Raw genomic sequence first — 23,133 nt, 5'->3', positions numbered from 1 at the left:
CGGCAAGATGTCCCTTATATTTTGGTGGATTTTGCAAAATGGCTAGAGGAAGAAGCAGAATGCCAAAGCTTGGTGGTGCAAGTATCTGACCAGTCTAAAGGAGCAACAAAGTTTCAAAGAGATGGGAGACCATTGAAATCTTTATCTTCTACAGCTACCTTCTTGCAGGGTATTAACCAGGAGGGAAATGGGAAGCCGTATGGAATAGTTCATCATCTTGACAATTCAGATAGCAAGCAACCAATAGAACCCAAACCCTTTTGTGCCTTTTGTGGAAGAACCCATCATTTGAATCAGTGTCCTGAGTTCTTACAGTTTGATGTAAATGCAAAGAGAAAATGGATAACAATTGTTGTTGGAGATGTGGACGGACACGTCATTCCTCTAACTGTAATTTGAAGAGATATTGTCCATCCTGTAAAGAACGTCATTTAGGAGTCCTTCATGAAGTTAATGCTGGTAAATCTGACTCTGGCATATTCTACTTAAGTAAACAGAGTGGCTTAACTTCTGTGCTTTTGAAGGTCATGAAAGTCATTCTGAGTGCTCAAGGAAAGACTTTAGAAATGTATGCCATTCTTGATGATGGTTCAGAAAAGACCATGCTTTTGTCTCCTGCTGCTGAGATGCTGGGCCTGAATGGGGCGGCTGAGTGTTTAAAGCTGCGAACAATTTGACAAGGTATTGAAGAGATTGATGGAGCTAATGTTACCTTTTCTATCTCTCCAGCAACTCTGAAGCACAGGAAATATCAGATTAAGGCAGCATTCACAGCTAAGATGTTGGACTTACCTGAACAGACTTATCCTATCCATACTCTTCAACGATGTTATCAACATCTTAAAGACATCCCTCTGGAAGAATTCCATCAAGTTAAGCCTCTGTTACTTATAGGTGCAGATCATCCGCATTTGTTATGCTCTACAGAAAGAGTGGTGCTGGCCCTCCCGGAAGCCCAGTTGCATTGCATACTCATCTAGGATGGGTATTACAAGGACCCATTTCATTAGTGCAAGAGACAAGTTCTGTCTCTCAGTGTCACTTCTTAGCTTCTTCATCTAAGGATCAGATACAAATGGATGTAGAAAGAATGTGGCAAGTGGATGTAATTCCATATGTCCAGATGTCAAAGAATACTCACAGGTCAAGGCAAGATCAGGAGGCTTTTGAGTGTTTGGAGAAGAGAACAGAACAAGTTGAGGTAAATGGGGTGGCAAGATATGCTACTCCCTTACTTCGAGCTAAACATGCACCTAATTTGAATGCCCCTTTGCAATCAGTTCTGCCAGCATTACATCGTACAGAGTGCCAGCTCATAAGAAATCCAGAACAGGCAGCAATATATAACCAAGAGATTCAAAAGTTAGAGCAAGCTGTTTATGTGAAGAAACTGACTCCAATGGAAATAACTTCTTCTGATGAATCTTGGTATATTCCACATCATTTAGTTGAACATAATGGAAAACATTGTTTTGTCTTTGACTGTTCCTACAAATACAAAGGTGAAAGTTTGAATTCTAACTTATTACCTGGTCCTACCTTGGGTCCTTCTCTTCTGGGAGTTCTGCTTCGAATCAGAGAACATCAAATTGCAGTTAGTGGTGATATTCGGTCCATGTTTCATCAGGTTTGATTATTGCCATCAGACAAGCCCCTGTTATGCTTTCTATGGAGGAATATGAACAGAGATCTTCCAGTTGAAGGATATGAATGACAGGTTTTACCATTTGGTACTACATCTAGTCCTTGTTGTGCTATTTATGCCCTTCAAAGACATGTCCAGAGCCTATCAAATACCCATCCAGAAGTTCAATCTTCAGTTCTTACCTCCTTTTATGTGGATAATTGTTTGCAGAGTTTCCCTACTGTCTGTGAAGCAAAGGAAATGATCACAAAACTGTGTTCTGTGCTGCTTGAAGGAGGCTTTGAGATCAGACAATGGATTAGTAATAATCCATCAGTGATTAACCACTTACCTGCTGAAGCACGTTCCCCTCAAAGAAGAGAGCTATGGCTGAGCCATGATTGTAAGGACCCATGTGAAGGCACTCTTGGTATGAGCTGGCATTGTATGCAGGATACTCTGGAATATATGCATCGCCCTGTGAAATATAAGAGGTATTCTTGCCCGGCAGTATGATCCTTTAGGCTTCATAATTCCCTTTACTACCGGTGCTAAGATTCTGCTACAGCAATTGTGGACTAAACCTGCACGAGGATGGGATGATCCAGATATTCCTGAAAGTATTAAAGCAAAATGGACAGCCTGGGAAAGGGAACTTCCAAATTTGGCCAAAATCCAAATTCCTCGATGGTATGGGTCAGTTGGAATAAGTGAAGAGACAGCTGTGAGGGAACTACACATATTCTGTGACGCCTCAGAGCAGGCTTATGGAGCTGTTGCTTATCTTCGTCTGTCAGATGGTGATAGAGTTCATACCTCATTTGTTATGGCACGATCCAGAGTAGCTCCAAAGAAGACAATTTCTGTTCGACACTTGGAATTATATGCTGCTCTGTCTGGATCTCAGTTTGCAAATCTCCTAAAAAAGGAGCTTTCTGTGCCCATTCATCAAGTCACCCTCTGGTCTGATTCGACTACAGTTTTAACCTGGATCTGCTCTGAGTTTGTTATAAGGTGATCATGGCTAACCGTATAACAGAGATTTTGGAGCATACTACACCTGAGCAGTGGCGAAATGTGGATACTGGAAATAATCCAGCTGATGACATTACTAGAGGGAAAAAACCTGTAGAGCTAACTCCCACTAGTCGTTGGTTCCAAGGTCCCCCTTTCCTTACCTTATCTCCTCATCAGTGGCCAAAGTCCTTAAGTCTATCTTCCGATGATGTGTCAATTGAATTGAGAAAATCTTTGTTTTGTGGCCAAACCCAAGTTGACTTGACTCTTTCTAAGTTGAATCCCTCACAGTTTAATACTTGGGCAGAGCTGATCACATATACAATCAAGGACTTCTCACCTGGCTCATCGACAGAAAACAGACTGAGTCAGACTCAGGCAGAGTTATTACTCCTTCGTTTTGCACAAGAAGAGGATTTTTCTGAGGAGTACAAGTTACTCAAATCAGGTCAGGATGTTCCTAAACAGAGTTGACTTGCTGAATTAGCCCCTGAATATGACCCTGTTGTACGCCTTATAAGAGTGGGAGGACGTCTTCTTCAAAGTAAGGAGTTGGAGTCAGATGTGATCAATCCCATCACTTTGGATCCAAAGAATCCAATGACTAAACTTTTAATTGCAGATTTAGATTCAATTCTGTGCCATCCAGGACCACAAAGAGTCTTTGACCAACTTTGAAGGAAATATTGGGTTCTACATGGATGGCAGGCAGTAAAATCAGTCCAACGGTCATGTCAAGAATGTAGGAAGTGGAAAGGTTCTCCTTCAGTCCCTAGAATGGCTGATCTTCCTCCCTCTAGACTCCGTCTCTTTAAGCCTCCATTTTGGTCAACAGGAATGGACTGCTTTGGCCCCTTTAGTGATAAAGTAGGCCGTAGACATGAGAAATGTTGGGGTCTTCTATTCAAATGCCAAACAACACGATGTATTCATCTTGAGTTGCTGTCTGGTTTGGATACAGTTTCTTATTAGCCCTCCGGCGTTTTATAGCTCGCAGAGGTAGGCCCTACGAACTCATATCAGACCAAGGAACTAATTTTCGAGGAGGGGAGAGAGAACTTAGAGAGGAGTTTAATCGGCTCTGCCCGGCCCTTCAGAATTTACTTTCAAAGCAGCAGATTCTGTTTCGTTTCAATCCTCCATATTCTCCACATTTTGGAGGGTGTTGGGAAAGAGAGGTCAGATCTATTAAAGCAGCTCTACGAGTAACACTGGGTACACAAGTGTTTCCAGAAGAGGTTCTACATACCGTCCTGATTGAAGTGGAAGAGATATTAAACTCTAAACCTCTTGGATATGTCTCGTCTCATATTTCAGACCCTGATCCAATAACTCCAAATACACTCTTGATGGGGCGGCGAGATGCATCTCTTCCTCAGGTAATTTATGCAGATTCTGAGCTTCTCACACGTAGGAAATGGAGGCATAGCCAAGTTCTTGCTGACAGATTTTGGGCAAGATTTATTAGAGACTACCTACCTGGTTTACAGACTCTGCAAAAGTGGAAGGAGGATGGAAAGTCTATTCTGTGTGATGCTGTAGTGATGGTAGTTGATCCTCAACTCCCACGAGGACTTTGTCCTATAGGAACTGTCACAAAGGTCCTACCAAGTTCTGATGGTAGAGTAAGAGTTGTGAATGTGCTTATTGATGGTAAACACTATGTACATCCAGTCAGCCATTTGGTAGTTTTAAAGGAGTATTCAAATGATTTATGACTGTACAGAATTCTCTATTGGCAAATATGTTTACATATTTGGGGGCGGCTGTTGAGAATTCTTTGTAGCAGGGTGGGAGGAGCTTTGTCTCCACAGCTGCGTTAAATTGTTAATTAGTGGCTCTTTGTTCAGTGTGGTATCCAACAGCTCATGGGGAGATTCAGAGTTGATGAGTGCTTGAATTTGTAAGTTTATATTATCTTAATTTCTGTATTTCTTTAAATATATTTAAGTTATGTAATGCTTAGTATTATTGTTTGCTTCATATTTGTAATCATTGTGATTGATTGATTTGTTATGTGTTTAAATTCTAAAATGTTTTCTTGATTTAGATATCATACAACTCTGGTCTCATTATTGCTTGAAAATAAAATGTTAAGGAAATGGATTATTTGGAGCTTCTGTGTTTTAATGTGCACACTATCCTGGTAGCACTTTGCCTGTACTAGCTGCTATCCTTATCAGTAGTTTACAGAACCAGTTACTTAAAAATAGGAAAAAAAGAAAGAAAATATATAGCTGTAAAATCCTAAGTATTTATATATATTTTATATATATAAGTGAGTATAAATTGATTCATTGATTTGATTGTATTTTTTCAAGTGTACTGAATGGAAACACACACACACACCTGTAATTAGTTCATAAATCCTCATACACAAACTCTCTAATCTCTCTCATTTTACCAGATGCTGTGAGTCACTATAAAAGTTGTACCCTTGTCCTCTTCACTCATTCACACTGTCAGGTCTCGACACCAGCAGTTTGATGTTTCTGAAACAGTAACTTAATCAAGCCAAGCTGGAGATTTTCCCAGCCTCTGAACATCATCTTAAAGGCTCTTAAAGGCTCTAAAACTCTTTAATTTTAATAAAATGATTTATCTGAAAGAGTTCTCTGTAAGTAGCTGTGTAAATGTTGCGATATTCTGACTGTGTTTATATGTTCAGTGTTGTGCAGAATCTCTTAACAGAAAGTCTCCTTGGTACGTCCCTAAAAATGTTTTTGGGCAATGCTGGTGTTTTGTCTCTCTCTCTCTCTCTCTCTCATCTCTCACCCTATTAGACACTTCTGGGATTACTGATTGTCTCGGGGAGACGTCAATCCTCCTTCAGCTTGACCTATCTGCTGGCAATGAACTTCAGCCGGCGGATATTTAAAAGCGCCAGGAAAAGAAGGCGACGAGACCCTTTCGCTTTGCCTTTTGCTGTTGTTGCCACGTTACTCAGGGTGTATGCTAATTCAACAAAGTGGAGACCCTTCCGCTTTTCCTTTTTGCTGTTGTTGCCACGTTACTCAGTTTGTATGATAATTAATTATACTGTTACCTTAACCTTGGGGTCGCATTTCCTCTCTCTGTCTAAGGAGCTTTTGCTCATTTTGTTCATTTTTGTTATACCAGAGGAAGTGGGACAGGGAAGATGTCGCACGACTTCCATAGTACCTCACGAAGGTAACTCGATGTTAGATACACTAGGTAAGAGGTGTACGCCACCCCCTGTATGTTTTGAGCTGATGGTGTAGGAGCCTGTATCAGTGTATTTAGTCTCAGTCAAATGGCTCCCTGTGTATTTGTACCAGAAAAACTTCCATCCAACAGACTGTGGTGTCAGTGTACAGTACAGAATCACTGAGTTTCCTGTCAGTGCAGCTCCTTTATGGCTTGATGTGAGTTGAGGTTTAGGTTTTTCTGTTAGAAATGAAACAGTTCAGAATGTGACGTAGTCTTTACTACACTAATCACTTCTACAGTGAAACATTATTACTGTCTCTGTGATGAGGCTAAACAACTTGTTTATCATTGTTGTAGATTTAGTTCTGTTTAATTTGGATAAAAAATAAAACACAAAATGCAAATCTACACATGACCTATTTACTGTTGGATTTTGATTCCCCATGTACGATGAAACATGAATGAAGTCATGTCATTTCTATCAAACACTTTTACTGAATTTCTTTCAGTAAATTTTATAATTCATTATATTTACACATTTACACATCTTTATATTGTTGTTCAGGTTTAGATTTTTCCGTTAGAGAAGAAACACACAGTTTAGTAGTAATGTAATTTTTACTGCGCTAATCAGGTTTGAAATGAAAAGCATTTTTTCTGTCTCTGTGATGTTACTGGTCTCAGAAAAACAATAACTAGTCCTACATCTTTTCTTAATGTTACGTTACTTTGTTAGTATAGCCTAATTAAAATAATAATAAGAATCTAAGAAACAGAGTAAACATTGGAGAAATAGTTTGTCACTACATGATGTGAATCTTCTATTCATGTGGTTTATTATCAGTAAATGATTTAAGAAATAAATAAGATGATTTACATAATTGAATTTACATAAATGGCAGGAATCAGAGCTTCTAACATACTGTGTGTGTAATGAGTGTGTGTTTTGGCCTGTTTCTGTCTGCTGTCTAACTTGCTGTTAATTGTTTGCCCCGCCCACTCATTGGTTACCATGGACACTAATTGCACTCTATTTCCCCCCCAGGTGTATCGTGTTAGTCACTGATTGTCTCTGCTTGGTGATTGGTTCCTGTTTGCTATATCTACCCTGTTTGTTCACTTCCCTGGTGTGGGTCGTTGTTGTATGTTGGTGTTGATGGTCCTGTTTCCTGTGTGCTCATTCTTCTGCACTGTTTTGCCTGCCAGTTTTGTTTGCCTGTTTCCTGTTTTGGTTTATTAAAAGACTGAACTGCACTTGGATCCTCACTCGCCTTTGTCTCGTCGTGACAGTGTGTTTCTCAGACAAATTTACAAATCAACATTGTGTGAATAAAATACATTTTTAAAGCAGTTCTATACAAAATACACTTTTTACTGTTAATGAAACAAACAATGTGACATAAAACACACTCACCTGATACAGTCAGTGTAACAGCATCACTAGTCTCTGTGTATTGTGGGTCTGATGACTGTGTTCCTTTACATGTGTAAACACCTTTATGAGACTCTTTAACATCACTGATTTTGATTTTTGTAGATCCTTTAGCATCTCTGAGTTCATTATTATCCCTGAACCAGTGATACTCCCAGGATCCTCCAGTCTTTATCTCACATGAGAAAGTGACAGTTTCTCCAGTAAACACAATGTCATGGTCAGCTGGCTGTACTTTCACTTCAGGCTTTGGTCTTGCTATAGAAAGATCACAAAAATGTAAACATATCCAGAATCAAGTAAATTTATTATATAGTTATATAATTACAAATAATTATTAAAACAATAATTAGGTTTTCACTTTCTTCCTAACATTAAACCTGTAGTGTAAAAGTAGAAAACATGACACACCTGTCACTGTAATTGTGGCTGGTTCACTCATCTCTGAGTAGTAATTTTCTCTGCGTGCTTTACAGTAGTAATTTACCCGTCCTTCATTAGAGACTCTCACAGTGTGTGTGTTGGTGTTTGAGCTTCCACGGGACAGGAAAGACCATATCGGTCCTTTGTACCAGAGAAAAGTCCATCCAGTGAACATCAGATTACAGCTCAGAGTAACAGTGTCTCCAGTGTAGACGGAGCTCTGAGGAGTCACAATCACAGTCGGTTTTGGTTTTCCTGTTGATATAAAATGAAGAGATTAATTTAATTCACTTTTACTACATAACCAGAAATTTCATATTTGTGTCTAATTAAGCAATTAGATCCAGTGTTTATTTGTAAAGATTTCATATTGTTTATATGCAGAAAATTGTTTAAAAATAAATAAATAAGAATAAAGATTGAACTGATATATAAAAGTCACTGAATTGCACCAGTGAATTTCTTTTCCACATCTTTTATAAATTGTGTCTCATATTCTGAACCATATTACACAAATTAGTGTCTTTTTCTTTTCTTTTATCTTTCTTCCTTTTAAAAAAAAAATCTTAGTCATTTAATTGTTTACTGTAAAATCACAGTAGTGAAAGTTTAAAATCATGACAGGAATCATCTTGACTATTAAGTAAAGAATTCAAAGTCAAATTAATGTCAAATATTTGTAACAATTTAAATAATAACTAAGTGTAAGGTTGCGGGAGGGAATGGACCCAAAAATGCAGAACGCATACGACTTCCACTTAAATAGTTTTAATAAGGGGAATGTTCGGTAATAATAGCAGGGATAAACCAACACAGAAGCAAACAGTCACAGGGCAAAACATAAATAACAGGTCAAACAAAAGGCTCTCCAACAAGATAATATGATACGGGAATCCACAAACAAAAAACAGACCTGACAGAAAAATCAAGACAGGCGAGTCCAGGAAACAGTAAAAATCTCAAGAAAAACAAATGTATAATCCCACAAAGCCTTCTAGTCCACTGAAGCAAAAAACAAAAATAAATCCAACCTGAAGAGAACAAAAAGGAAAATCCACGATTTGGAACACACCCGGCAGTAATCCGTCAAAAATGAAAGTGAAACTCACGGGTAGAAAAAAGCATGCACGAGCGGTAACATTACAACATGATGAGAAAATCTGGCAAGGAGTGTCCGTAGTCAGCGTGCATAAAAAGTCTGGCGGAGTATAAAGTTGTATAAACACGGAAGTGCCACGGCCAAGATGGCTGCCGCCCTGGAAGTGGCCGTTTCACAGCCGAGTGAGCAGGCAGAATATGACAGTACCCTCCCTCCTATGGGCGTCTCATGACGACCGACCAGCCTGGTCGGGATGCAATCTGTGGAACTCGGCGATGAGGTCAGGGTCAAGGATGTGACGAGCCGGGACCCAAGAACGCTCCTCAGGACCATAGCCCTCCCAATCGACCAGATACTGTATTCCCCTCCCACGATGCCTGGAGAGTAGGAGGCGACAGACAGTGAATGCAGGGCCTCTGTCAATGAACCGGGCAGGTGGAGGGGGTCTGGAGGAGGGAACCAAAGAACAGGCCTGAACGGGCTTGAGGCAAGATACATGGAAGGTGGGATGTATATGTAAGCTCCTAGAAAGCCTAAGACGTACAGCTACTGGGTTGAGTATCCTGGAGATGGGAAATAGTCCGACAAAGCGAGGTGTGAGCTTGCAGCAAGACCGTTTGATAGGAAGGTCCTTGGTGCATAGCCATACCTTTTAGCTGACATGGTACTTAGGTGCCGGACGCCGGTCGCTGTTAGCCCACCAGGCATAGTTCTGCGAGGACTTATGAAGCACCTCACGGGCTCTTCTCCAGGTGTAATGACAACACTTAGCTAGGGCGAGAGCAGAAGTGACAGAAGCCTTGAATTCTTAGGATGTAAAAAGGGGTGGTTGATAGCCATAAGCGGCTTGGAACGGGGACATGCCTGTGGCTGAGGAGGGCAAGGAGTTGTGGTCATACTCCACCCATACCAACTTGGCGGACCAGGACTCAGGTTGCTCAGCACATAAGATGCGAAACCTGCCTCCAAATCCCTCCAAAATTACAGCGTTCAACTTGACCATTGGTCTGGGGTGGAATCCCGACTGGCTGACTGAGGCTCCCAGTAGCTGACAAAACTCTCGCCAAAATCCTGATGTGAACTGGGGTCCTCGATCAGAGACTATGTCTCTAGGCAAGCCATGCAGTCGAAAGACGTGCTGGAGGAGGAGCAGAGCAGTCTCCTTGGCAGTAGGGAGCTTGGGCAATGATATAAAATGCACCATCTTAGAGAACCCATCCATTACAGAGAAGATGGTGGTCTGGCCAGCTGAGGGAGGTAATCCAGTAATAAAATCACTGCAATGTGAGACCACGGTCGTCGAGGGACAGGAAGTGGACGAAGGAACCCAGCCGGTAGAGTATGAGAGCTCTTATGTTGAGCACAGGCAGTGCATGCCCCCACAAACTAGCGGACATCCCGGCGAAGGGTGGGCCACCAGAAACGCTGTTGAATGGTCGGCAAGGTACGGGACACACCGGAGTGACAAAACAAAGGCGAGACATGACACCCCTGGAGAAATTGGGAGCGTAGGTTATTGGGAACAAAAAGTTTGTTTGCAGGACAATTGCTGGGAGTGGCTTGTCCAGATGTGGCCTGACGGACCCTCCTCTTGATGTCCAGTTGAATAATCCGGACAGTTACTGATGTGGGAAGGACATTTCCGGTGCTATAATCTTCCTCTTCTGGGGAGTGTAAGCGTGAAAGGGCATCTGGTTTACTGTTCTTGGATCCTGGGCGATAAGACAAGGTGAAGTTAAAACAGCTAAAGAAGAGGCCCCAGCGAGCTTGGTGTGCGTTCAGGCGTTTGGCCATTCTGAGATATTCCAAGTTGCGGTGGTCGGTCCAAACTATGAAAGGTTGATTTGCCCCCTCCAACCAGTGACACCACTCCTCAAGGGCGAGTTTCACAGCCAGAAGCTCCTGGTCCCCAATGGCATAGTTCCTTTCTGCCGGGGTGAGTTGGCAAGATAAGAAGGCACAAGGGTGCACCTGATTGTCCTTGGATGACCTCTGAGAGAGAACGGCTCCTACTCCCTTATTAGATGCATCCACTTCAACGATAAACTGGAGAGCTGGATCAGGTAGAGTCAATATGGGGCAGAGGTGAAGAGCTCCTTGAGCCTATTAAAGGCCAGCTCAGCCTCCGAGTTCCAGGTGAAGGTCTGAAGAGTGGAGGTGAGCCGATGAAGGGGAGCGGCTACTGCACTGAAGCCCCGTATAAACCGCCGGTAAAAGTTGGCAAAGCCTAAAAATCTTTGAAGCTCCTTGCGTGACCTAGGACGCGGCCAATCCTTGACTGCCGTAATACAAACCAGATCCATCTGGATGCTGCCTACTGAAAGGACAAACCCCAGGAAGGTGGCCTGGGTGACATGAAACTCGCACTTCTCAGCCTTCACAAACAAATGATTCTCCAGCAAGCGTTGCAGCACGGTCCGAACATGCACTTGATGTTCCTCCTGAGAGCGGGAAAAGATGAGTATATCATTAAGATAAACAAAGACATACTGGTTCAGCATTTCCCGCAGTACGTCTTTTACCGGTGCCTGGAACACTGCCGGGGCATTAGTGAGGCCGAACGGCATGACCCGGTATTCATAGTGACCAGTGGGAGTGTTAAAAGCAGTCTTCCACTCAGCACCCTCCCTGATGTGCACCAAATGATAGGCGTTCGAGAGATTGAGTTTGGAAAAGATAGTGGCCCCCTGGAGCAGTTCAAAAGCTAAAGACATAAGAGGCAGCGGGTAATGGTTCTTTATAGTTATGGCATTAAGTGCCCGATAGTCAATGCAGGGTCACAGTGAACCATCCTTCTTACCGACAAAAAAGAACCCGGCATGAGGAGGATGGACAAATAAGACCGGCAGCCAGTAATTCCTGAATTTACATAGTCATGGCTTCCCTCTCTGGCCTAGTGAGGCTGAAAAGACGACCAGGAGCACGAGGAGAAGTCCCGGGAAGGAGATCAATGGTGCAATCGAATAGTCGGGGGTGGGGGGGGTGCTGTTAGTAAACTGACAGCACTGTCAGTAAACTGTCAGTAAACTGACAGCACTGAGCTGAGGTCCGGAGAGGTCAGAGGAGGAACTGGGTGCAGGAGGCTGGAGACAGTGAGATTGACAATGAGTACTTGAGGACACACCCACTGCTCCAGTCCAGATGAGGATTGTGTTGGCAAAGCCAAGGGAAGCCCAACATGACAGGTGTCTGAGGGGAAGCATCGACCAGAAATGACAGCCTCTAGTGATAATGCTCTGCTATGATGACATGGAGCAGCTTGGTGCGATGAGTGGCCTGATTGAGGATATGACCATCCAGGGCTCGAACGTCAAGTGCACATGGCGCAACCGTTCAGTCTCGATGCCCAGTTGACGTACCAGTTCACGGTCCATGAATTGTGAGTCAGCTCCTGAATCCAAAAAGGCCGGAAGTGCCACGGCCAAGATGGCTGCCGCCCCGGAAGTGGCCGTTTCACAGCCGAGTGAGCAGGCAGAATATGACAACTCAGTAAAAATGTGTCACTACAATCAGAATAGCTAATAAGTTCTAAGAGGTCTAAGTAACATTCTGTGTTTCCAGTCTACCATAATCACCTGCATATTTACACATTTATAACATAAAACAACATTTCTTCTTCTTCTTCTTCCGGCTATTCCCTTCAGGGGTCACCACAGCAAATCATCTCTCTCCACCTACCCCTATTTTCTGCATCCTCAACACTTGACATAAAACAACATTTAATACACATATAATCTATCAGTGCCTCATTTAACCAGAGTTGTGGGGCATTTCATTCATCATGTATGTGGTTAACTGCTAGTGGACAGAGACAGATGGACAAGTCGCAATTGTTGGATAACCTGCAAACCTGGAATACGGTACCACATGCTTTTTTGTTTGTTGCTCTAGTGTGAGAGAAATAACCACTGGGTTTTTGGTCTCAACAGCCCCAAGAACCAAATTAGGCCCCAAGATCTGAATCAGGCCCGCAACAATTGTGTTTTAGATAATTTGCAATATTTACACATTGAGGTCATTGAGGAACATTTGAGGAAAGTTTTACAGAGTCTCTGTGTTCACTGGGAAAAAAAAGACCCTAACATGGTTGCCATCAATGTACCAAAATGTAAACAAATGTAAATTATACGTAACCCAGAGTAAATACATTTATCTAGTTTTATTTCATTTCACTTATATTTTAGTCATTATTTATTTATTTATTATTTAGTTTATTTTTATACAACTGAGCAATTTACGGTTAAGAGCCTTGCTCAAAGGTGCAGTATGGACGTTTGGTGTATAATCCAACAGATTAATAATTTTTTCCCTTCAAAGTTTTTATTTTAGATTTGTCACATGAATTATTCACTCTTATACTTCGGAATGCCAACGTGGAGTTTTGATCTTGCCTCGACATCCTCTTTGCGGAAGTGCTGGCACCCCTGTTCTCTATCTTCCACACTCATTGCTACCGGTATATATAGCTGTGTACCTTTCCACACGTTGTTGGGTTATTCTGTGCCTTTAGTGCCCTGAGATTTTTTTGTTTATTTATTTATTTTGGTTAAACGGATCTATTTTCTGTTTTTGACCTTGTTTTGCCCTTTGACTCTGTCTTGTTTCACCCTTTCAGAATTCTTCTCTGTGGATTTCTGGTTTTGATCTAGTTTGGGTTTCCGGTTTTGATCTCTCTGTGTGTCCATTGGGGTTTAAACCTTGTTCCTCTCGTCCTGACTTGTTATGGACGGCTTGGACTTTTTTCCTGTCTAAAGACCAGGGGGATGTTCTGGCAAGATTCGTCTTGTGCCATGTGCTTTTATTTTTGTGTGCTTTTGTATGTCATGTTTCCTGTTTTTTTTTTTTTTTTTTGCCTAGTCTCCCTAGCATTTTCCATGTATTTGCAGATTTATTTCCTTAATAAACCCCTTTTTATGTTATCCATGCATTTACATCTAATTCCAATATATGGGAGGCTGTGGTGTCTGCTTCAGCTAAAATAAGTCATAAACAAATAAAGACACTATTTCTATGGATGAGAGGCTCATGAAAGTCACTGAAAAGAAGGATGTCTATACTGGACACTGAATATTATGTAAAGCCAAAACATTATTTATTTATCATCATAATTTATTTGATGCTGTATTTTGATTTTTATTATTGATTTGTTTAAACTTTTCTTGTTTGATATTTTTGAAATAAGTGGAGAAAATCATTTATAATAGTCTGTAATCGTCTAATGTAACATCTAATGTAATAGTCTGTAATGTAATAGTGTAATCTGTACACATATATTTGAGTTCTAATTCTCATGGGAGAGACAGATCGTACTTTTTAGTTAAACATGTACACTTTTAGCAGTGTATTTTTTCAAAAGTAAAACAAACTCATGACAAACATAAATACCCTAATAATTATGTATGCAGTGTAAATAGTTTTGTTTGAAAAATTGCATTGTTGTTACTTTTTTACATAGCTTATATGCAGTACATTGAATAAATAGAATTAAAATGAAGATCAAACTGTTAAATTGCTTTTGATGATGTTCATAATTTGCATTTTAAAATCCTGAGCCATACTGTAGATATTATACAAAATAACATTCTGTATTTCCCAGTCTACTTTAATCACCTGCTTATTTACACTTTTAATAAAAACATCATTAATGCACATATAATCCATCACATGTATCCAAGTACTCAGCTGTTTGGTTTGTCAGGAAAGGCTTCAAAGATGACAGAATAATGACCTGTTCCTCTTCCTCACCTGATTTAAACCCAACAGAGCTCTTCTCAAGTGTGAGATTTACAGTGAGGGAAAATAATATAGATCTCTGAACAGTATCTGGGAGGCTGTGGTGTCTGTTTCAGCTAAAATAAGTCATGAACAAATAAAGACACTATTTCTATGGATGAGAGGCTCATGAACGACACTGAAAAGAAGGATGTCTATACTGGAAACTGAATACTATGAAAAGCCAAAAACATTATTTATTTGAAGCTGTATTTTGTTTTCCATTATTGATCTGTTTACACTTTTCTTGTTTGATATTTCACTTTGAAATAAGTGGAGAAAATCCTTATAATAATATAATAGTGTAATAACTGTACACACAGATATTTGAGAAAGTTCTAATTCTCCTGGGAGAGACAGATCTCACTTTATTTGTTAAAGATGTTTTGTAAAATGAAATAAAAAAAATAACTATTAGCAGTGTATTTCTTCAAAAGTAAAATTATTCATGACAAACATAAATACCCTAATAATTATGTATGCAGTGTAGATAGTGTTGTATTAAAATTTGCATTGTTACATTTTTACATAGTTTATATGCAGTACATTGAATAAATAGAATTAAAATGAAGATCAAACTGTTAAATTGCTTTTGATGATGTTCATAATTTGCATTTAAAATCCTGAGCCATACTGTAGACATTCGTGTTAATTTAAAATTCCCTTCAATCATTTAAATCTTTTCTGTTAAATCACAGCAGTGAAACTTTGAAATCTATTTTCAATATAAATTCATAACACATTCAGATTAAATGTTAGGTGAAGAATTATGTGTGGCTCATAAATGTCAGGTTTCTTTCTAACAATTTGAGTAATAGCCCAAGAAAAATGTCACAGCATCAGAATATCTAATATGTTGTAGTGATTCTTTATTTAAGAAAAGATTCAGTTATTTTAAAATAAGAAAATGTAAAGCAAAATTGAAGCAGCCCTAAAATCATCATAATGAGAATTTGTTTTTTTTTTATGACAAAAACTGAGACAAAATCAAAAACTAGTGAAACCTTTTCTACAGTTATAACATTCATTAACAGACTCACCTGATACAGAGAGTGTAACAGGATCACTCATCTCTGACATCTGAGAGTCACTTGTCCTCCTCCCTCTGCAGGTGTATTGACCACGATGTGAGACTGTAACATAGCTGATGCTGAACTCATTTGTTGTGGGATATGGGTATGCGTTACTGTCCCAAAACCACTCGTACGTCCACTCAGTGTCTCTTCCTTTCTGTACATCACACTTGAAAGTCACAGTCTCTCCCATGAACACCTGAGTATCAGGGTTTATAGTCACTGTAGGTTTAGGACTCTCTGTAAGAAACAAACAAATCATTACTGTTTCTATTCTGTAGATAACCATTCAGAGTGTAGATACAGTATATCAGCTCACATGTAAATGATGAAACTCTGTCAGACAACAATCACCACTGATGAAGTAAATGTAGATCACAATTTTAATACAGACTCGGACCTAAAAATAATCAGGATTCTGTACAAATTGTATTTTCAACACAATGTATTGTCTGAATTACTTTGTGTTTATAAATCCTGTTTATTTTAATAAGACAAGACATCTTGAGAAATTCTGAATGTCAGCAAGTAAACAAGAAACTGCACATACTGTAAAAGATACAGATCGGGTGACTGAGTATAAATATTTTGATTTGATTGTCTTTTTACAACTGTACTGAATTGATACACACACAGATTATATTGCCAATATATAATTTCAGTTTAACTTGCTGATAACTCCACACATGAGCTCAGACGACATGTTTTGATCTCCTGGTGCAATGTAATACCTCCTGTACTTCTCAGAATGGTTACAGTACAAAGCATAATGTCAGAGCAGTTTCAGTAAGAGTTCAGACAGAAAGTAGATCAGAAGCTCATGTACAGAATTCTTTGTCACTGAAGATCTACCAGATACAATAACCCACTATTCATGATGCCTGCTGTTAGCTAACCAAACATGCTAGGTAAAGTGACACAGTTCTCTTTATGCATTGCTGTGTTTGGCAGGTTGCTTCATTAGTTGGATTGTTTTCTCACCACAATAAAATGCTCCAGAGTTCTTCTGCAACCTGTTTTGATGTCGATACAAGCACAATTTCTGTTTTTTTATTTTGCTAAGGAACCGAACCTAGGGAGAAAATGGTTCTGAAACAAACGCTCCAAACTAGTCAGGTGTGAAAATCCCCTAAGACTAAACAAGAGGTCAGCAATGCAATCAATGAGACTGGGAATTTATTAGATCTCAAGTGGAGCTATCTGCACAAAAACATTTTAATGACATTCATGAACATGGCATTTATAAACAGTAAAGTAATTTTTTTAATAAGAAAGATTCAGTACATTCCATGGTCTCAGTTTAACAGGGCATATGTCACTTGTGAAATAGTTTCCATGCATATTTACCACTTTTTATAAACATTCAATAAAATTTCTCTCTCTCTCTCCATGCATATTTACCACTTTTTATAAACATTCAATAAAATTTCTCTCTCTCTCTCTCTCTCTCTCTCTCTCTCTCTCTCTCTCTCTCTCACACACACACACACACACACACACACAGATAGATATCTCTGAGACTGACTCACTAAGACAACAGAGAATGATTTTCAAAACATCAAATACATTTAATATGTAATTAGAGATACCAAATCAACAATATGGTACACTACTATATGTTAAAACATTTAAAAAGAAATTCAAACACAGTATAAAAAATACACTGTGTTGTCTCTTATGTCCTTTGTCTATAAAGAGTTATGTCTGTCTTTTTGTCTCAGTTTTATTTTATTTTTCTGCCAATTTCATTTTAAGTGGAGTGTAGCAAAGCTGTCGATTACTCTTCCAGGCTCAATTTAATAAACAGGTTATTTTTCAATTGACAAGACGGCAAGGCTGTGGAGTCTTTCCTGAACCATGTTTCACCTTAACCGTGTGTGCAGACATATGAGGGCACTAAATGATTGTTCACATGAACAGCTGCTGAAAGGAAGTGTTAGTGAAACCTGCAATGTTTTGAGAGTGGGAAAAATGTCACAGCAGGCGATATACAATGAGAATATCTGGAATGCTTCCATCCTCTTTCTTTTTTGCTAGATAATGGTTTACCACAAATATTCTTCTGCACAAGTTCTAGATTGTAGTGCAGTGCAACATCCATAGATATCTACACCCAGATGTCACCTTGGGGTCATAACCGCCGCCATCTTGGAACAGGGGTCTTGTACTTCGAATTCATGGACGATGCCAGACTATTATGCTGCGTATGGATGTTCAAACGAACAAAATCTAAAAAACAGACAGCAAAGGATTACATTTCACAAGTGAGTATGTGTTTTATGATATTGAATGATATGAAATTATATTTCTGGTTACGTTGGTTTGTTTCAGTCCTTGGTTTACAACCTCAGCTAACCTATGCTAGTTATTCATTAGTTGTTGACAGTTAGGAAAACCGACAATGTTTGTAGATTCCAAAACTCTTAATAAGGAAATTAAAAATTGATCCATGCTTTTTTTGCTTAAAGGCGAAGAACCAACTTTATGTATATTTTGTAAGATTCCATTATCTGTCAAACATATTTTATTAGATTGTCCTGGACTTAACACAAGCAGAATGCTCTTTTATCAAGTTACTCCACTTGACATTATGCCTGAAAAGGTTTTGGATTTTTTTATCGTATGTTAATTAAAAAAAAATTGTATAATATGACTTGCTGTTTATATATATATATATATATATTTTGTATTTACATGATATTTGTGTTTTTGTAATTGAATTTTTGCCATGAAAATAGCTTTCATTGCTGACATGGCATTAAATAAAATAAATTGAATCTGAATCTGTCACACCATTGTAGCAATTTTGCATGCAGTAGGCTAAAGTAAGTAGCGATTGTTCATTTGAAGTTTACTCAAGTGGAAGAATGTAACTAATAATTGCACTATGCATTATATTTTGAAAAAGTAGATTATCTTAATATCAAAACCTTAAATTTTCTCTGAACTCAATGATAAATACATGTCTGACCGTTGGAACGAACCAAAAAAAACTAGAAAATCGCATTCATGATGATTTATGGTGATTTTATTTCCGTTTTATTTCCGAGTAAGACAGCGCTGTAATTTTCTAGCACTACATTAACAGATGCAAGCTGTTAATTACTTTGGTTTAAAAAAAGTTATTTTGTTAGTTTTGTTAAATTCATGAACGAATGTGCAAAGAAACAGAAAAGGATAAGCTGATATGGACACAAAGTGAGTTCGTAAATGTGTTTAAAGAGTATATATGGATTGTGAGTTCAAAATGACTTATGTGAGATTAATGTGTATTTGGGTCAGAGCCAAAATGGAGGCATGTGTATTTGAGTTAGAGCCAAAATGGCGGCGCGCATGTGACAAATAACGTGAAACAAAATGGCGTGTTTAAAGCCTGTTTAATGAAAAGAGGTAATAGGTACTTATGCTTTGTTCATGATTATGAGAACTGTGAATATGTGAGTAAAGTAAATGGAAACAGTTGTCATTTAAATTCCAATTTATAATGTGAATGTGGTGATGAATATCATATGATGTGATTATTTACATTTATTTAGAATATATGATGTAGTGTATTTGTTCACATTGATGAGCTATTGAGTCACTGGTACAAATATGGACTTTATTTGAAAAGAGAGTTCATTAAACATTGCAAGAGCTCACAGCATAAATGTGTCTCTGTTATTTCTCTGCAGTGTTTTACATTCAACTTGCCCCTCTGGGTTTCTCTGGCCTAGAGCAGGTAATACATGCAGACCAAGTTGTTTCTGTACAGCAATCAGCTTCTCATGGTTTATAAGAAAGGTGTTGAAAAAAGTGTAAACGCTTTCAAGGCAAAAATGTCCTTGATTTTTTACTGGTCTCTTTTTCACTGTGCCCTCGAAATGGTATACCTTACCTTGCTAGAAATCCTGTTATTGGATCAATTCAATGTAGCTATTCATGACTTTCCTGGATTTCAGTTGCATACTGTATATCACTAGGCTCTATTGCACTTTTGTAGCCTTGCCATGACACCATGCTGGAAGCATGAACAGTGTTTTTATTTCATGTTCTCTAAATAAATATGTTGAATGTTTGAACATGTTGCTTTCCAAACAGACAGCAACAACAAAATGCTGCATCTTTTCTACTGAAAACTCATGGACTCAACAACCACGGAATATTGTCATACCATTTACTATGAAAAAACCTCATCTAAAACTTAAAATAAAGTCATTGAATATTGGTCAAGTTTCACTTGTTCAGGGCCTCTTTCAAGGTTACTCCGTCATCTTTTTACCCCCAGGTTATCTTTATCTTTTCGAAGCTCTCCCTACATCATCTCCATTCATTCATTCATCTCCTACCACTTATCCGAACTACCTCGGGTCACGGGAGCCTGTGCCTATCTCAGGCGTCATTGAGCATCAAGGCAGGATACACCCTGGACGGAGTGCCAACCCATCGCAGGGCACAGAGATGCCAATCAACCTACCATGCACGTCTTTGGACCAGGGGAGGAAACCCCCGTGGCACGGGGAGAACATGCAAACTCCACACACACAAGGCGGAGGCGGGAATCGAACCCCGACCCTGGAGGTGTGAGGCGAACGTGCTAACCACTAAGCCACCGTGCCCCCCACATCATCTCCAGATATATAAAAATCTTTTCTTCTCCTATCATCACAGACTGATCTACAAAGTAGTATATATGATGTACAAATCTGGGATACATGTCAAATAAATAGTTTTAATGTTTGCTTGCAGCTAATATTTTGAAAAATAAAACAGTCAAGACAGGGTTTGGTGACAGGTTTGGTGAAAGGTTTGGTATATCTTCTGGCTGCTGCTGATCATCACTGACTGACGTTTGATGCTTGATCTGATTAAAATAAAGGTTAAAATCATATTAATTTATTTATTAATTACAAACTTTAATTTCTTTCATTGTTTTATTTTTAAAACACATGCGAGTGTCATTTTCCAACTCTAAGCAACTAAAAATTCAAATTTGAAAGAAAAAATACCTCATGAGTGCCCTATCTCCTAAACTAACTAATCAAATAACAAAAGTGTATTAATGTATTTATGATGTAAAAATACATTTAATTGATTAAGGTTATTTAATTTTAGCAGAGGTGAAAACTTACAAACTGACGTTAAAACTGTTCAATTTGGCAGAACAGTTGCATTATTATTACCTCACCAACTCTTTTACTGATTGAATGAATGAATGAATGACGACTGTGCAATGGCCGTATACTAACAACAGTGCCACCTGCTGACCAGAATAGGAACTGTTCTGTTTAACAGCTCGACACTAAGTTTAAAAACAGCGCATAGCGGAATGAACGTGTAAAATAAGCGCTAACGGACATACGGGTTTATTGCACTTGTAAATCTTGTACTTTATTTGTGGTGTAAAATGTTTTCAGTCCTCAAAAGACCAGGGACTTTTGACAGTACATGAGGGGCTTAAGCCCCCGAAGCCCCACCCTCACAACACCACTGAGTCTTTGACACATCAGAAAGATTCATTACATTCCACTGGTCTCAGTTTAACATTACATGTGTCACTTGTAATCATTTGAATTAATAAAAAAGGTTAATAAATTAAACTTACCTAAATCACCTGTTTGTGTACAGAGGATGAGTTCAGTCAGCACTAAAGGTAGAGAGAGAAACAGACATTAGTTAAGGTTCATTTAGAGCTAAAACACTTGTTGGTGTTCAGTTATTATGATGATAATAATATAATGAACAGCAGTGTGGTGTGACGTGGTGTGATGTAGCTCATTAATATTAATTCTTGTACTGTTTGATTCCTGTTTGCTTAAACCCCAAACAGATATATTAAAAACAGCATCCAGTCTGTTCTGTTGTTAAACCCAGTGTCATGGCTATTAATATAAATATCATTCATTTAGAAACTGACACTTGATTTCCTCTTTGCTTGGCACAGTCTCCTCCCACATTGTACATCTACAAGATCATGATTATTACAAGACAAGATCAAGATCAAGATTATTCTTTTTACGGAGTGCAGAAAAGATCTAAACAAATACAGTGTATGAATGTATAACAGCAGTTAAAATAATCAGCTGTAATGTTCTGCCCATGTGAGAGACACCAGGATACAATTACTGAAAACAGTGTTTGTTACAAAAATTAAATCAATTGGCTCAAAGCTAAACATACAATTTCACATTAAATTCAATATCAGACTTTAGCTATAGACAAATTAAATAATCACACAGAAGATGAAATTAGGTTTGTTCAAACAATCATTTGGTTAAAACAAAACTTAATTCACCACTAATGAAGACTCACAGAAAACATTTACTCACAGAACATCACACAGAGTGGACGGAGCTCCATCCTGTCCAACTGATGACTGTCTGACTGACTGAACGACAAGTGTCTGTGTTAATGCCTCGACACTTCCTGTACTTTTAAACCTTTCACACTTCAGAGACAGAGGGAGAGAGAGACAGAGTGTCAGAGAGAGAGAGAGAGAAAGAGAGATGTTGTGGTTTCTGGGACTAAAAAGTCTTGGTTTTGGTAACATTAATAACAGCAACTGGTCAGCATGTAAGTGAACAGGAAAAAAACTGCTGTGTGTGTTTTTTTTAATACAGATCATCAGTTTTACTGTTAGAGCTGTGAGCCCAGGGCCTGAAATGAGACATGAGTTCTCTGAGGGACCAAATATATTGTTTTATGGTCAAAAGCTCTGAATGTTGTTGTCTGTGTGTTATATCTGTCTGTTTCTGATGAGACAGGAAACAGGTGAGTGAATTATGTATTTTTTAATAAAAACGAGCTTTATCATAATTTAAGGCAGAGGTCAAAGTGCAGGAACGGACGATCTAGTTATTGAACTTGTTCCTGAAATAATATTGTTATTTCTATACTGAGCTCTTTGTGTTTAGGGGCATGTTTGTGGCAGCAAGTAATAATGTATCATTTAAGACCATAATTCCTCAATAAATGTCATAATTTAAGCTAAAATTCTGTAGAGGCTACACTGACATCTAACGTTATGTTCCTCTATTCTTATTAACTCACTTCATTGAGTACTGGTAGTCTTATAGTGACTGTTTCTGAAAAACAAACACACACACACACTATTACGCCCCGAGTCTAGGGGAAATCGGAACCTCCGAGAGGCGTAATAAGGGAACAGAGTTTGAAATAGTGGGATCCCAGTTTTAAATCACTCCGGCCGATAATCAAACACATTCACCAAGCCAATCAAGGGATAGGATTAGATTTATTAAAGAATAAATGTGACAGGTGAAAAGGAGCATCTCTTCGGGGTGACCAAAGGCCAAAACAACAAACAAAACAACTCTCAAAAGCAAAAGGAGAAAGGGACTAAGTGACCTAAATGAGCACAAAGTAAAATACATTTAACTTCCCTAACGTAAAACAGAGTACAAATCAAAATATCAAAATAAATAGGCTGGACACCCCTACGCTCCACGTGCTTGAGGAATCACTTTAAGGACAAAAGTACAAGATCAACAAGTTGCTCAGAAGGCACATTTTCACTGGGGAT

The 23,133-nt window shown here is 38.9% G+C and overlaps 1 protein-coding gene and 1 long non-coding RNA gene across 3 annotated transcripts in view; both read right to left on the bottom strand.

Annotated features, from left to right (window-relative positions):
• Positions 1 to 23,133, bottom strand: part of LOC132848919 (immunoglobulin superfamily member 1-like) — a 324,244-nt gene that overhangs the window by 226,105 nt on the left and 75,006 nt on the right. The window contains exon 11 of one of the 2 annotated variants that reach the window (XM_060875012.1): positions 15,579 to 15,851. The exons of the other annotated variant lie outside the window; for it this stretch is intronic. Coding sequence (XP_060730995.1) covers positions 15,579 to 15,851 — 273 coding nt within the window. The remainder of the gene's footprint in view (positions 1 to 15,578; positions 15,852 to 23,133) is intronic. 2 annotated transcript variants of the gene reach the window in all.
• Positions 17,590 to 21,975, bottom strand: LOC132848946 (uncharacterized). Its single transcript, XR_009648790.1, has 3 exons — positions 21,920 to 21,975; positions 21,196 to 21,237; positions 17,590 to 17,840 (listed from the first exon to the last, which is right to left on the bottom strand). It is a non-coding gene; the product is annotated as an uncharacterized LOC132848946 (long non-coding RNA).

This window comes from Tachysurus vachellii, chromosome 7 (assembly GCF_030014155.1).
Source record: "Tachysurus vachellii isolate PV-2020 chromosome 7, HZAU_Pvac_v1, whole genome shotgun sequence".
Classification (NCBI taxonomy): Eukaryota; Metazoa; Chordata; class Actinopteri; order Siluriformes; family Bagridae; genus Tachysurus; species Tachysurus vachellii.
The sequence above is the reverse complement of the archived record's forward strand: the minus strand, read 5'-3'. Positions and strand labels throughout refer to the sequence as shown.